Consider the following 17,410-nt stretch of genomic DNA (forward strand, 5'->3'; position numbering starts at 1 on the left):
AAAGATGTTGCAAAGCACACGGAAACACAACTTCGGCAGTCACAAATAGTAATACTATTATATGTGATACTTCAATAACCAATAACCAAGTTAGTAACAAAAAAGAAAATGCTAGTAAATGATCCAGCAGAACATATGATAAAGACAAACATACACAGCATGCCAGAACTCAAGGATGCAAGAGGCATCACAGGATAAGCTTTGTTCTTCTGGTATGGAATGTCTTCTGCGGAAATGTCCTTAAAATGCCCCCACATTCTGCGCTCTGCGAAGGAAAATATCAATTCTGTCGACCTCTAGTGGCCGTACATGAAAACAAAACCGTTATTTTTCCTGCATTTTCTTCCCAGGTCTTCCTATAATCTGTATCGTAGTGCATTCCAGATGTGACGGGTAATGCCTTCGCCATAGTCCTGTGACCTCTCAGCGTGCTCATCCACCTCCTGACTGTCATCAGGTCTCCTTGTGTCAACGTGTCCTCATGTCTTACTCATGTAGTGTGTGAGAGCCGATGTCAGGATTAAGGAATATCCTGTATTGCGAAACCGTGTGTCATGTTTCCATCAAACTCATTCATACTGTTTTGCAATAACATAATTATGCCAAGGGAAGTGATTCTATACACGAAATTACACCATTTTCTGGAATGGGACAGTTCACAGATTCTGACAACATTTAGCAATCTTTATAACCGGCAGCAATAAAACTGATGCAAATTCTCTTTGACACAACACATCTTTAGTTCACCTTTAAAGGCTCTGCATATACAGGTATATTATACATCTTCAGGTGATTATTTACTTCTCTGATTTCATCAAACCCCACCATGATTAATCACCTCGCTTTGCCCCTCGAGAAGGCATCAGCCTCGTTGAAATCTCCTGTGCTATCATGAACAAAAAACTAGGCAAATAGATTGTACTCATGGTCTTTTACAGGACTGTAACAGCAGAAAAAGTTGTGGAAAGTTTTTTGGTGGGAAGAATGGAATGGGGGCGGGTTTTGTATCGTGTTGCATCGCCTCACCCCCCCCACACACACGCACACACACACCCACACATGTTTCTCATTAGAGGTCTAGCTGACGGGAAAGGGCACAAATAGAGGATATGTATAGCGATAGGTTGGTCGTGTTTTACAAACAAACAAACAAAGAGACAAAGGGACATTTCTTTCTGTTCATCTATAACAAATACTGTCTTGGTCTCTTGACTGTAGGATCAGTCACAGTGTTTAGTATTACTACTATGCTGAGTGGTATTAAATGAGATTTTTCCAGGATTGCTGACTGAAACTAAATAAAGAATACTTTGTTCTCAGCAAACACCCGGCTCGCTGCCTCTCTTTTCGCTGAGTTCTGTCTTCATAACTCTTATTGCCGTGCTGATCCTTATTTGGACAATATTGAACACACACTGTCATATTTATTCTGTTAATATTCTTAAGACCCACCCTGTCACATGGAGTCAAGGGGAGGGGCAAGAGGGAGGGAGCATCATGAAGCTGACTAGTCCCTCCATTACATTGTTAGAAAAATAGGAAATACCTCCTTCAGTATTTCCTCCATCTCCTGTGGCTTGACCGTGATTCTCCCTCAGTACCAGGCTCCAGCAGAGAGGGTGTGTAACTTTCTCTTTTATTTTAAGTAACAGGAATGTAAATCTAATTTTAAACTGACGTAGTTATATAACTATCAGCTGCGATGGTGTGAAAGTAATCAGCTGTGTGTGTTAATGTGGACATTGACCTTTCATTTTTTTACCGTTACTGTAAAACACAGATGCAACGAATATGTAGGTAGTGAATCAATTGGTTGTGTAAAGCGTATTCAGAGACATTGACTAAGCAAAAGTGGGTGAGGCACAAGTGCAATGCTGTGGTGAATTAATGTGTGTGGCTCATGTTGCTCTAATTGATTTATGATGGATTTACAATGAGATCCAGGAAGTCGTACAGGGACTAGGTGTGTTCGTTGAGACTGATCAGCATACATTGTGGCAATACATTTTTCTGTATTCAAAACAAAGCAATAAAGCATGTTGGTTTGCTTCACTGAAAGAGGCTCTTAGGGATCTGGACAAGCACAAAAGCAACATCATCAGAGCAAAAAGCTTTTAAACGCCTCACCCACTCAGCAAATGACTTCATCCGCCTGCCACACACCGAGAGATACTGCAGGAATACAGTTTGACATGTCTCTTTAAATACACTTAGCTTTCCCCAGTGGTGGAAAGTATCTAAGTACATTTGCTCAAGTACTGTGTTTAAGTACAATTTGGAAGTACTTGTAATGTATTTGAGTATTTCCATTTCATGCCCTCGCTACATTTCAGAGGCATGCTATTGTACATTTTACAATTGACAGATTACACACAACAAATGATCTTATTAAAATAAAAATCAGAGCTGTTTATTGCTAAGTACGTCACACATAAGGAATTTGGCTCGGTGAATAGTGCATAATAATAAACTGTTATCGATGAAACAATAAATAAAAGATTTGATAGCTTCATCTTAACCAACTACAACAGTAAAATGCTGCTGAGTCATTTATGCTTAAGCACCACTAAAATAATATAATACAACACTCTCATGGACATGTTCTATACATTGAGTACTTTTAATTTGTATACTTTAGGCTGATTCTGTCAACAATACTTTTGTTAAGTATCATTTTCAATGCAGGACTTTACTTGTAATGGAGTATCTTTACAGTGTGAGATTATTATTTTTACATAAAGCCATTCAAAATGAATCTTTTTTTCGATTAACAATGTTAATCGAAGGATGTCTAACCCTCTGATACTCTGACTACTCTGTTGTCTTCAATTGTCTTTTTGTCTCTGTTGTCTTTAATGTCTTTTATATATTTAACTTGTTAACTGTATATCATGTGTATATGTACAATGAGAGCTATGTGAAACCGAAGTCAAATTCCATGTATGTGTAAACACACATGGCCAATAAAGCTGATACAATGTGAAAGGTGTTGCTCATAGTGAGGACGCAATAGAGAATTATCACTTGAATCTGGAAAACTACAGAGCGTTTTTGTGAGTGCCAGGTAAGACAGGTAAGTGCTTAGCTGTCCGGACGGTTTTCTCTCACAGCTCTCATAGCGTCCTTTTTGTCAGAAAAGAATGAAAAAAGAAACACAGTACCCACCTTCAGCACCAAACAGACATAGTAAAACTGTTTTTTGGATGTTCATGGTCGTGTGGCCTCTAAAGAGGATGTGGAACTTATGGTCACAGAGTGTAGATCCTCTTGAAACGTCAACCTGTATTCTTCACTTCCTCCCGCTGCTGTTCACGAGTTAACTCAATACTTCTGAGCTGATTTTGATCAACCAGTAAATCTGAGATGTCACTGTTGCTTCTAAACCCATTTTTTGCTCACATCTATATTTGTGAACATGATTTTTGATTTTTGTATCTGGTTGCATTTCTAACCAGACCTATGAAACTGTTGCATGCATGGCCACAAAACATAATTTAGTTTGGCTCCAGTTTGGCTCCAGTTTGTATATGTCACTATGTAATGAAAATTGTTCACATACTATTCTTTGTGGGAGCAATACAATACATTGTCTTACATTTATAATTAAGTGTATACGTTTTGCTTTCTAACTTTAAAGCCAGTTAATCAACTAAATAACGATACACATTTCTCATATGCAGTAAAGATTTCTGAAGATGGAAAAAGGATACCCTCCACAGGAGTCATCTCCACCGTACCCTGGGCCGCCGATGAACTATGGCGGCGCAGTGCAACAGCCAGGGATGTACCCTCAGCCGGGCTTCCCGTCTTCAGCGCCTCCTCCTGCTGTTTATCAAGGAGGTCTGTGACTGATACGGTTACCTTTAGTTCATGTTGCCCATCGACGGCTTAACAAAAATTATTTCAAACCTTTTTCTTTCAAATAAATGGACCTTTGTTTTTAAGCTTTGACTGTATGAACAAAAGCATATATACTACGCACTTTATGCAAGGTGTTTTATGGAAATATTCTTTCCTCCTTTGTTTCGTCTACCAGGTGTTCCTTTTGCTCCGGCCATGGCTGGACCTGCCACAACAGGTGACGTTATTGCTTTAGATGTTTCACAAATACATTTCAAATGAGACCGCACAGAGTTTTGCATAAGGAGGAGATCAGGGTGTTGGCTAGTTGACTGCACTTTCACACAGGAGGTTGCTGTTTGTGTCCCATGTACAAAGTACTTTTGTTGCATTTTTGTTTTGTTTACCTTTTTGGAGTAATTTAAGATAATCCATGGTGTTCTTTACTAAACCTAACAACCTAGTCTGAAGCATTTTTTTTCTTATTTATTGTTCATTAACCACATGTTTAAAATTGTTTTCCTCAAATGTATTTCAAAGTGCAGTTTAGATGGGAACTTAATTATGTAGCAGACATCAGACTGCAGGTCTGAAAAGGGAAGCAAATGTGGAAATACCCCCAACTTTTTAACTTTTACAAAATAATGATCACGGCCATTGGGAAGCGAATTCTCTGGTTGCAAAATGAAGTTCCTACCTACCTGACTACTTCTCACTTGATTAATTACCTCAGTAAACATTGTAAACATAAGTCTATTGTCTTAATCACTATAGTGTCAATCACCATTTTTCAGAAGATGTTCATGAATGTATGCTCACACAACTGTGAAAATGCATTGATGGAAACAGATCTGAGGGCACGATAGTATTTCCGTTCAAGTGTGTGAAGTGAGATCACACATCTCACAGAGTCAGTGTGCACAGTCTGAAGTTTCCCTCCAAAGTGATCAGAAGAATAGCCCATTTATTGCCTCTGTGCATAAAGCTATTCACTATTCACGGTTTCTTCTTTTGATCCACGAGTGTCGCTTGTAAAAGACGAGAAAGGAGCAGCTCATAAAGTTTAGGCTTCTCACATGAATGATGTGTTGCAATTCTCCCATCTACATTGATACACATTTGTATTGTTTTAGTATTGTTTTAATAATACTGTCTTTCAATCAATGACAGTTTCACACAACACCATGAGACCAATCTGATTTCCCATTTACCATAAAACCCTCTACTTACGTAGTAGGGTAACGGGATCCAATAGGGAAATTGGAAAGACAGAAACAAAGCAGAAGCTCATTATCAAGTTATAGCTGTGCTATTGGCAGCCTCTGCTGGTCTTGCTGAGTCAGTACATTGTATCCTCAAATCTGGTATGACACCTAAAACTGAAAAGTCTACAAAAACAACAGAAATGTCCGACTTTCTGGCCACAACAGTTACGCATATTATTAAATAACTAACTAAAAAGGGGGGAATTACTCAATTCCAGTTATTAGTGATCATTTTAAACTTCTACAAGTGAATATATATACTAAAGAAGATGTAGATACATCCTAAATTTGATGTGCTGTGCATTTCTAATCCTCAGTGACTCACTTGGTAGTGACACCGGCACTGCATGACGTCCCGGGACAAACTGTGTGTCCCCACTGCCAGCAGACAGTGATCACCAACATAGAGCGCACTGCGGGCCTGATGACCTGGGCCATCTGTGGGGGCCTCGCCATCTTTGGGTAAAAATAACAGTTTTTTGTCTAGTTCTATCTCATTAAAGGAAAAGAAAAAATCTGTAAAGTACAAAAACATCCTTTATTACAAACTGGTATTAACTGGAAGTTCACAATTCTCTTTGTTTTTACCTCCAGGTGTTTTCTTTGCTGTTGTATCCCGTTCTGCGTTGATTCCTGTCAAGATGTGGAGCACCGCTGTCCTTCCTGCCAAAAAGTCATCTACGTATACAAGCGAATGTAAAATTAACTGTGAGAGGGGGAGAATATCACAACGCTTATCTGTAGCCACACTTGCTCGACAGCATTCCTTTTTATTATAATCAAAATTATAATCCAAAAAGCAATTATCCTATCATGACATCTTCACTGTGATTTTGTGACTCTTTTACCCTATACTTTGAATGCTTATGATATATGCATATGATATACTACATTCAACATGCAGTGAAACATTTTAATTCCTATAACAACGAACATGCCAATAAAAATGACATCTGTCTGCTGTAGTCACTAGCCGACAATTTAGTTGGTTGTTGGGTGCCTTATATTTTCTGCAGCACATTTTTCTACAGCACTGATTAGATTTCGGTGGTCAAAGGTCACTGTGACCTTATGAAACACATTTATGTCCGTAATAAGAACTAATTTGCTATTTATGATCATGTCATACAAATATTTATTGAGATGGAGTGATGATATACAGACATGGTGAACTGCAACATAGAGATAGACCAGGTGGTGGAGGTGAGGTGTTTACTCAATAGTTTTCCTTCAAAGGAATCGGGGGAAGACTAAGCTTTTGTTATATAAAACTGTAAATCATAGCATGTTTATGAAAAAAAGCCCCAAACTGCTCTATTTGGATGTATTGAACACCATAAGTGATATACAAGTGAAATACTGTATATGGTTTGGCACATGAAAAAATTCAAATGTCACAGATGTGTGCAAATGTGCCCCAATGCAAATTTTTGAGACCTCGCCTGAATTTTCTCTGTACTAAACCCTCTCCAACTTAGTTCTGCTTCACTTTATCAAAGTCAATCTTTGCAGAGAGAATGTTCACATATTGTGCTATGATTTGGGTTAGAGTTGGACTTACAGCTGCATCATTTCAAAGAAATAATCATCCTGAAAGTGCTTTTTTTCTAGGCGGACCTGAAACCTTTTCATTTTTTTCTGTGTCATCTTCATTTACTCTTAACCAGTAACATATAGACAGATATGTACACATCTGAACAAAATCTCACATGTCTACCTTTTATTATAACCACAATTATTGATACAGATACACCATTTTTAGTTTGGGTGTGCAATTTTTGAGGAAAGGGCCTAAAATGAGTTGGGTTTTTAAGTGTTTTATCCGACGGGTTAAAAGTTAGGATCACAAAAGTCATTCTTCTGGGAGCTGTGAATGTCTGTACAACACGTTTTTGTATCTGATTGCAGTTATCCAAGTGGAAAAGTATACATGTGCTTGAAGCCAATGTGTCGGCTGTGAGGGGTGAGAGACAGCAGTGGCCTTTCCAGAGGGAGAAAACTGACCTTGTAGATACATGATAAATAACAGCAGCAACACATTTTTGGATGCATTTATCAGAATTAAAATTCCTAAATTACTCAGTAACTAACTGCTTTATATCTTCTGGAGCAGCAGCATCTCGACAGCTGACAGGAAGAGACTAAATAAACTTCAAGAAGGCCTGCAGCGTGCTGGGGTGTCCACTGGATACGGTGGAGGTGGTGGGAGACAGGAGGATGATGGCTAAGCTATCATCCCTGATGGACAACACCTCCCACCCCATGCAGGACACTCTGGCAGCTCTGCACAGCTCTATAGTTTTTACTGTTTATTATTTATATAACTTGTTTTTACTATGTCTCTTGTGTGCACTTTACCCCGTTTGCTGCTGTGATCCTATAAATTTCCCCACTGTGGGACTAATAAAGGAATATCTTATCTTATCTTATAAGCAACTTATTTTGGGGGGTTATTACTACAATGTATGGAAGGAGCCTACAGTGAAATCATTCAGATCAGAACTATTAAACAAAATATTGTTGAAAGTAACTTCTGTACTTCTAAGTATATGTGTAGTCACCAGAATAATCACAGAATAATCACTGTCAGTGTTGTCATCATGCAGTACCATATATTATAGAAAATAAAGATTGAATAAGACATTATTATAATCTCAGGTTTGATATTTTGTATTGTACATTCTCTTCATGCTATACCTTTGATGACAAGTGCCATTGTAGTGTAGGTGTATATGCTTAATGTTATTATTATTCTACTCAAAGATTTAAACGACCTGTAGAACTAGTGCTAGAAAAATGGAAAGCAAACCTTCCAGCTCCGGGTGATTACATTTATTCATATAGTTTGTTAAAATGTCTCTCTTTATGACTTTTAAAAAGAAGCAAACTTTTATGAAATACATGCTTTATGCAGAGTTAAGCCTTCACTTTAACCTCTATACGTAACTAATCACTGCATTTCCTATTTGTTCGTTTGTTTAATTTATTATTTTTTATGTATTTTGTTGTTTGTTCACTTATGTATGTATTGTTGACAGACCGACTAACTTATTTAATTAATGTAAAATGGCCCATCATCTTAGCCGGAATGTTGCTCTTATTTTGAAGTTGGTGCACGCTCTTATTCTGAAGTCGGTGTACGGTCTACAGTAACGTGTGTATATTACTTGGTGTTTGCTTGACAGTGTCCTATCAAAGTGGAGGCTGGGTTGACCGCACTACACTTCAAACGGGCATAACAGCTGAAGTAAGATTGTCTAAAAAGTTTCTAAGAAATGAAAGAATAGAAGAATGAAAGACTGTGATGGATGTTTTGCTCTTATTGCATTATTTCATTAAATTCATTGAGAGGTACAAAAACAATTGGTTTCTGTCCTGATTCTAACTAAAAGAAACTCCTTTGAGAAGCACTTTCATTTCTTAAATTGCAAATTGTTCAAATTTAGATGGAGGACTTGAGTGTTACGCTGGGCTTGTTACCAAACTGCATCTTTCCTGTGAAGAACTACCACTCAGAGATCGACACAAACGATGAGGTTGATACAGTGATACTGAGCGCACTAAAACAGATCCTTGAATCTGGAGAAGACTTTGTCAACAACCTGTAGTCCTACAATCTGCTGAGGCAAACCTTGTATGATCAAAGCATGAAAAAAATGGCTTCTATCAAAAAAGAAAATTCATAATTTGTTCATAATTTGCATTTGGGGTATTTTTATCTTAATTTTCAAGCATGTTACTGCAGATTTTATATCCGGCCTAGTCGCCTAGAAATTACACTCCAATACAACACAACTGCATTGTCACTTGACCATCGCTAAGGCCCGCCCCTCGTACGCGAACTGGCCAATCAGCAGCAGCAGGAGGAGGTGCTCAGAAAAGGGTCAATTACATTTTGAGGAAAATATATTTTGGATTAGATTTGTTTATTACGTATATCAAAAATACTTTTCTAATCAAAGTTTGCCTTTTGCCTTTGACCTTTATCAGTTAATGATTTTTAGTTTACAGTTTGAAATTACATTTTCATTTAAAAAATGTTTCCTATATTACTTTGGGAATAATGAAAAAAGACTGTAACAATAAATACATTGTTTGTAGTGTGCAACATTAAATGAAACATATTGTGAAATAAATAATAAAAAATCCAACAGATTTGAAATGTCATGATGTTTGTCTTATTTCCTGTTTTATTTCCTTTGAGTCCTTGGGTACATCCCAAGTCTCTAAATTGTCGTTTCCTCGCTCCTCGATTCAACCGGAAGTGGTTCTGCGCCGCCATCTTGACGGCTGTCCCAAAGCTTTTATTCTGCGAGGAGGAGCAAGGATCGAGGAGCGAGGAGGGAAATCGGAGGAGCCATGAACGAGGAGCCCTGAGAGCAGGCAGTCAGTCATCTTGTTTGCTTGAATGGCGATAAAGTCAGCGTTCTTTACTTGTAATCCCTTATATCGACAGCATACAGTCCAACATGGCCGCGCCTGCTTCCCTTTCATACGAGTCTGTTGTCTGCTGAGGTCAGGAGCTGATCTTGGACCAGGAGTTTCTCCGCCATAGTTCTTCTCTCAAATAGGTTATCATTGTTCCATGATGTGTTGTGGCAGGGATTTCATTGGTATTTAGACGGTTCCAAATTGTAATTGGCATTGATTGCACAGGCCGATAATTGATCTTGTTAGGGTTGAGTCTTCTTGCAAGAGTAGCGCTCGTGCTGGGATGTTCCATTGTCATGATGTTAAAATTGCGCTGCGAGCCGGTGAGAACACAAGAGACCGGCGTGATAAGAACACAAGAGATTTGAACGAGACACGAGCCCTGAGAGAACAGAGACACAGGAACGCGCACTGTGGGGCAAGATGAGAATAGCCTCAAGTCTTTTTTAGGGTGCTGATTGGATCAATTGTATGTCATTCATTTATTTATTTAATGATTGGCTAAACTGCGTATTAGACCCGTCTTACTTTGGCAGAATCAATCTAGCCCAACGACGTGCACGGCGCAGCAGAGACGTGCACGAGGCAGCTGAGAGGTGCACTAGCAGAGGGGACAAGCAGGAAAAGCAGATATTTGGCGCATATATCCTATTTTACAAATATTACTGGGTATATTCCATAGCTCAGAAAACACAAATATTGACAATTTGTATAATTTATTAATATTCTTATCATTTTTATAATTAATAATATTATCATTTTTTTTTTGGTGGCTCAAGGTGGGTGGGGCCAGGCCCCGTTGCCCTCTATTGGCCGGCCGCCACTGCTAACGACTCACTTTAGTTTAGCATGGGACACAAATAGTGGTCTCCTGAATGAAAGTCTATTGTTTGTTTGACCCATCCCCTACTGCCCTCTCAGTTTTTCCTATTTTACTTTGTGGGATAAAATAAGTATGAAATAAGCTGTTCAAAATGTGGATTTGCTAAAAAAATGCTCTTTATAGTGCAACATTATATGAAATACATTGTGGAATGAATAATAATGTTATACAAACATGTTTGCTGTTATGAAATGTTTTTTCTTCCTGCGTATTATTGTAATAACAGATTATTGCAGGGTTTTGTAATTTATTTCTATTTTATTTCACCAGATATGATTTCAAGCATTTTTTTTCCTCAAAAGACTATTATTTATTTCACAAAGTCAATACTATCAAATACATGTTTTATTTCTTTATGCCAATTTCACCACATAATTTGGGTCTGTTTGTTAATCCAGACAACCGGGCAGAGCCACCTCTGGGATTTGCTATTCATTCAGATGGAAGCAACATCTTCACTTGTCTCTAAGAAAACCCTTGTTGGGTTCGAAAGCAAGGTGCTTTCATTTGGTTACACTCACAACATGGTCCACAGTAAAAGGTTTTATCATAAAACCTATACTGCTTATTTTAGCAGTCTACCAGAGGTGCTGTTGATTACAAAAATGATCACGTGATGGGACAAGTTAGCTGTTAGCAAGTTACTGTAGTTAGCGTATAGCCACATACAAACATAATACTGCATTCTCTGTTGTTTGCAATCAGACAAAAAATGACTATGAGGCACCTTCACACAATACAAAGTCAAAGGAGAGCAATACATTGTTTTGTGTGTTCTCCATAAATGTGCCTGCAAATGTCCACCATAGGTCAGCTTTTATTCTAATGCTGGAATTAAAGGTTTCAACCATTTCTGTAAATTTGACTTCTTACCTTTGTTATTTATTCATCGATAATTAAAATAGTTGTGGCAACACTAATGTTTTGGTGCAAAATCATGGGACCCTCCTTGCCTGTCTTTGGCAGTGTGTCAAGTTTAGAAGGGCTATGTTATAATATATTGAATTATGAGGTTGAGCACGGCTGTGGGGAAGCTCATTATAGCATGTGTTGCTACACCATTCCTTTGATGCTGATCATAATACTTTGAGCAGTGCATGCAGCTATTCACTCATTCATGTGTCTTACTGTTGTCACTTGGTGGCTCTTTCAGAAGTCATCACAATAATGCTGTGAAAATTATCATGTGAAACTATACTCAGGTTGTTTTTCAAGCACAGCCAGTGGGTGGAGCTGTGTCAGGTGATGGAGAAAGTATGCAACATTGTCTGCAGAGATCAGGGAGACAATGTGCTGCCATGATAGTGCATTGAGCTTTCAGCAATTTTGTCACCACAGCATCTGCGGAGCTTACTGTTGGACCCATTTCCTTTTCTTTATAGCCTGGTTATCTACTTTCACTTTCTCTTAATTGGATAGGTGTAATTACACATATTCATAACGAATAAATACTTTGCTTGTGCCGCACGTGAGTCAGTTTTACCAGGGATAATTTAAAACATGTCTGAATTTACAAATGAATATTCTGAAATACGAAGCCTCAAATATTCTGTTGATGTTTTGTTTGTTTTTGGTAATAAGTCATGTGTAATAATGTTTCTTGTTTATATATTGCCGTACTAACTTTTTTTAGTCCTTCGAAAATGGACAACACCGGCTCCTGAGAGTAAGATACTCAAAATATTTCAGAAAATGGATTAAACCTATGTAGATCAGAAGATTACTTTGGACATGTATTTCAGAAGTGTGAAACAGAGGGACGAGTAGATTAAAAGTTGTAATAAAACCCTGCACACAGTCTAAATTAATTCTTTATTCTTCATTTGTGTTTTGGATATATAACATCATGTGTGCACTCTATTTGTCAGCTTGGAGGATCTTGGAGGATGGAGGATCTTACAATGGGGGTGAGTGTGTTTAATTGACGGAGCCTGACATTGTTTAGTTTGTTTTCAGTTTCAGCAACATGTCGGTTTAGTTACAGAGATTGTCCTATTATCCAGCTTAAATTACCACGATGATTGATGTGAGGCTAACTCAATTTCTCAAAGGCTGATCTGCGCTCAATCAGTCTCGTTAATTCGAACCAGACATCAGTCATCTGGATAATTGCGCGTGCCCTTTCCTCTTCAAAAGGGGAAATAGTCGAGCACTGTATGATCTTATAATGCTACAATTGCAAATAAACTCAAAGGAAAAGTCACTTTCCAGGGAGATTTTCACATGATGAGTGGCTGGAATCCAATGGCCCAATATCCACCCTTAGGGATTCACAGACTTTGATGCACACTCCCCATAACTTTGTGATGGTTTAGTTCTGTCCCACTGTCAAAATGTTGAGTGCTTGAGGGCTCTCTGGCAGACATTTTGAGCCCTTTATTAACCCTTTCCGTAAGTCAGCATTAGATGCAGACTTTCCCGAAGGGAATTACCCACAATTAATTGCAATGTGACGCTAAACACGCAGTTACCAATGGAAGAATGGAGACGGCAAACAAAGAGGACGGCACATGTGTTCAACCCGATAAATTACATTTACTCAACAACATTAAGGATTACACATGGGACATAAAAACACATGAAATCAGAGGAATGCAAGCAGAGACTATATATATATATATATATATATATATATATATATATATATATATATATATATATATATATATATATATATATATATATAAAACAGATTTATTCATCAAACATTTCGTTTTGTTATTGAAGCTGTTTTGACCAAAACGAGTAAATAGATTATTTTAAATGAATTCTCATCTCGTGAGGAAAGAGCAAGGAAGACATTCAAATCAGGGAGTAAAAAGCATCAAATAAATGCCCACAATTGTACACAATACTTTTTGACGTCGTCATGGTAATGTGACATGCTACAGCAAAGTGCTGTCCCATTCATATTTACACCATTTCAAGCCCTCACAGCCTCTCACACTCAACCATTTAACAGGTGACGTCCCTGAGGGTGCAGGGTTCTCGGGGGGGACATTTGGATTGAGCCAATGTGTGACACACCCGAACCGCATACTTACACAGACTGGCATTAAAATATGTTTCTTTCAAATCACATGATCTAAAGGAAACTGAAAGGATACTACAACATTTCTAGCTGCGTGGCCTCACACAATATGCAAAAATGGAGATAACACCAAACAGGCATCTACGCTCTTAGGTTCTATAGTAACCATGTCTTTGTAACTTACTAGTTTAGGAAAGTCTTGATTTAACTGCTTTAATTTGTCCACAGGAATCTGTGGACAAATTCTACATATATTTTTATATGGTGACAAAAAGGAAGAAGAGTCATTACGGTTGACCCTCACCAGTTCTTTTCACAGGCATTCCAGCGGAGGTAGGATTTTTTTAATGATATTTTTACCGATAAACCTTTTTATCGCATCATGTTAGCTGGAATATTGCTCTCTTTTTTAAGTCGGTGCATGCTCTTATTCTGAAGTCGGTGTACGCCCTTGTTATGAAGTTGGTGCACGCTCTTATTCTGAAGTTGGTGCACGCTCTTATTCTGAAGTGGGTGCACTCTCTTACAGTAACGTCTTGTGTATAAACTCGTGGTGGGTGTTTGCTTGACAGTGTTGTATCAAAGTGGAGGCTGGGTTGACCGCACTACTTCTTCCTAAGAGCATAACAGCTGAAGTAAGATTGTTTATTGTTTGTTTAAATATATTATTTATATATTATTTTTTCTGATGGCTAAAAGGTTTCTAAGAAATGAAAAAAAAGCTATAGTGTCATGTTGAACTATAGTGTGATGGATATTTTGCTCTTATTGCATAACTTACTGTATGCACTGCATCATTAAATTCATGCGGAGGTACAATTACATTTTTGTTTCTGTCCTGATACTTTTTTGGATCAAGTGAAAGGTAAAAATGGTATTTTTTCAGTTTTACTGACGGTTGACCATTATACTTTCACTTTCTCTTCTTGAATACCCACATTTTATTCCTTTTTGTGAATCCATTTGGATCGATTTCATTTTGACTGGGCCGGGGAACTTACAAATGAATATTCTGAAATATGAAGCCTCAAATATTCTGTTGTGTTTTTTTTGGTAATAAATCATGTTTAATGTTGCCTTACTTTCTTTTTGTAGCCATGGGTGGACAATCGTCAAAACCGGCTCCTCAGCGTAAGTAATAACACAAATATTTCAAAATATTGTTTAAACTTATGTAGATCAGAAGATCACTTTGCACATTTATTTCAGGAATATGAAAGAGATAGACACATAGATCAAAAGTTGTAAATAAAAACCTGCACACAGTCTAAAATGTAAAAATACATTTCATACATGTATAAAAATAACTGATTGTTCATTTGTGTTTTGGATATTTTACATCATGTGTGCACTTTGTCAGCTTTGATGGAAGAATGGAGGATCTTACAATGGGGGTGAGTGTGTCTAATTTAAATTACATTACATTTCATTTAGCTGCCAATTCATGGTGCCTCTGGTATTTAATGGTTTTTATTCAACTATTATTTATATCAGAAATGTGCAACTGCACACACTCCTTTGTTGAGACTGTCTCTCTTCCTGACATTGTTTAGTTTGTTTTCAGTTTCAGCAACATGTTGGTTTAGTTACAGAGATGTCTGTGACAACCTGCAGCAATCACTAAATATGTGCAGCAACATAATAATATTAAAGTGCATTGTGATCTGAAATATAATCATTTTCCTTATTGAACAGCAATAAAGAGAAAGAGCTGCAGTTGGTGAAGGATTACCAGCCTCAAAACGAAGAAGTCAAACATCTCAGAGTTCTGCTTCATGGACCTGCTGGTGCTGGAAAGTCCAGCTTCATCAACTCTGTCGACAGTGTTTTGCAAGGCAGAGTTACTGGTCGAGCTTTGACGGATACCACATCTAATAAGAGCTTCACCAAAGAAGTATGAATCTATTTTCAGTGTGATTTATCTGAGGAAGTATGTTATGCACAGTAATACTTCATGAAACGACTCTTTCAGCCATTATTATGATTTTATTTATTCTTGTGTGCACCTGTAAGGATATATGCTGTACTAGTTGTAATGAAACCAATGAGGCAAAGCGTCTCGTAGACGTGTTTCAATAGGTTGTGATTGTTGTCATTAAAACTGCACTTGTTATGTTTTACAGCACAAAACTTACAAATTCCACAAAGGACCAGGGACATTTTACCCTTTTGTCTTCAGTGACATCATGGGCATTGAGGAGGGAACTGGGAACGGAGTTTGTGTGGAAGACATCAAACTGGCCATGAAGGGGCACATCAAAGATGGTTACAATGTACAGTCCAGATAACTACTGAATGTGTTGGATGTATTTCAGTAATACAATCCAAAATTATTTTATTTACGTAAAGATCGATTTATTTTATTCTTTGATTTTTCCTTCTTCTCCAGTTCAATCCTCACTCTGTAATGTCAGAGGATAATCCAAAATACAACATGGACCCAACTCTGGAGGACAAAGTTCATGTTCTGGTTTGTGTCATCGATGCCGAAATATTCAAGATACTAAGTGATGAATCTATGAGAAAGATGAGGGAAGTGAGACTTGCAGCTTCAGACATGGGTAAGGTTTAATTTTTGGAGTTCATACATTGAATCAAATAACCTGACAAACATTTATGTGATTAAACTGGATTCTGCTTTGTATCGGCAGGGATTCCCCAACTGGCAATTCTCACCAAAATTGATGAAGCTTGTCCAGAGGTGAAAAGAAATGTAAGGAATGTGTATAAGAGCAAGCACCTGAAGAAACTGGTAGGTTTCCATCTGTGATTGTGTGAGTTTGTAGAGAGTTATTATTCAAATTGGAATACAATTTTGTTTTACATTTTAAATTCTAAAAAAAATCTCCTTTGAGCAGCATTTTCATTTCTTATATTTCAAATTGTTCACATTTAGATGGATGAGTTGAGTGCTAAACTGGGCTTGTCACCAAACTGCATCTTTCCTGTGAAGAACTACCACTCAGAGATCGACACAAACGATGACGTTGATACAGTGATACTGAGCGCACTAAAACGGATCCTTGAATCTGGAGAAGACTTTGTCAACAACCTGTAGTCCTACAAACTGCGGAGGCAAACCTTGTATGATCAAAGCATGAAAAAATGGCTTCTTTAAAAAAAAAAAAATTGTAATAATAATGTGCAGAATTTGCATTTGGGGTATTTTTATGTTAATTTTCAAGCATGTTACTGCAGAATTTATATCCGGCCTAGTCTCCTAAAAATTACGCTTCAAGACAATAAAACTGCATCTTCACTTGACCATCACTAAGGCCCGCCCCTCGAACGCAAACTGGCCAATAAACAGCAGCAGGAGGAAGTTCTGAAAACCACTTACTTACTAACTTCATTTTCATAACAAATGTACTTAATTTAACTCAAACCATGATCTTTTACTGAACTTTACCAAGTAGTTTTGTTTCAATTCACAATGTTGACCACATATTTAAAACTGATACCATAATTCATGGGAAAATAATGTAGTCCTCTAAACTTAATTGAGAATGCAGTTGAGTTGTATGGGAACATCATTTTGAGGAGACAGGTTTGTTATTTCATACAATATCAAGTTTATCAGCATTATATCAGGTTGAGCTTTATCACAGTTCATGCTTTTTAATTTACAGTTTGAACTTATATTTTCATTTAAAAAATGTTTCCTATATTACTTTGGGAATAATCAAAAAAACTGTTAAAAACCTGGATTAACAAAATACATTATTTGTAGTGTGCAACATTAAATGAAACATCTGCTGTGTTCATGTTAATATCCCTTGTGCACATGTCTGTTTACCTGCTCCTGTTTTCTGTCATTCTGCCTGTTGGATTTTCAATTACAAATTTTTTGATTTACCTGCTCAGTAAATTTTCTTTGGAATATTTCTTTATTAAAATCACCATTTATCATCCTTCTGCTGCCCGTGTCTATTTGGGTCCTTCCAGTTGTCTTTCTCCCCC

The 17,410-nt window shown here is 37.5% G+C and overlaps 2 protein-coding genes across 2 annotated transcripts; both read left to right on the top strand.

Moving 5' to 3' along the window:
- Window positions 1-1,538: 1,538 nt before the first annotated feature.
- On the top strand, window positions 1,539-7,529 carry LOC306749834 (lipopolysaccharide-induced tumor necrosis factor-alpha factor homolog). Its single transcript, XM_079233168.1, has 5 exons — window positions 1,539-1,619; window positions 3,681-3,840; window positions 4,037-4,078; window positions 5,423-5,567; window positions 5,700-7,529. Exons 2-5 carry the CDS (start codon window positions 3,696-3,698, stop codon window positions 5,803-5,805), a joined length of 438 nt encoding a protein of 145 aa, XP_079089294.1. The 5' UTR covers window positions 1,539-1,619; window positions 3,681-3,695; the 3' UTR covers window positions 5,806-7,529.
- On the top strand, window positions 6,270-16,508 carry LOC306749552 (interferon-induced protein 44-like; the record flags this gene model as incomplete). Its single annotated transcript, XM_079232869.1, has 7 exons — window positions 6,270-6,308; window positions 8,552-8,709; window positions 15,146-15,344; window positions 15,574-15,723; window positions 15,840-16,011; window positions 16,102-16,202; window positions 16,347-16,508. 7 exons carry the CDS (start codon window positions 6,270-6,272, stop codon window positions 16,506-16,508), a joined length of 981 nt encoding a protein of 326 aa, XP_079088995.1.
- Between the last annotated feature and the right edge of the window lie 902 nt (window positions 16,509-17,410).

The sequence above is a fragment of the Taurulus bubalis genome (assembly GCF_910589615.1).
Source record: "Taurulus bubalis genome assembly, chromosome: 17".
In the NCBI taxonomy this organism is placed as follows: domain Eukaryota; kingdom Metazoa; phylum Chordata; class Actinopteri; order Perciformes; family Cottidae; genus Taurulus; species Taurulus bubalis.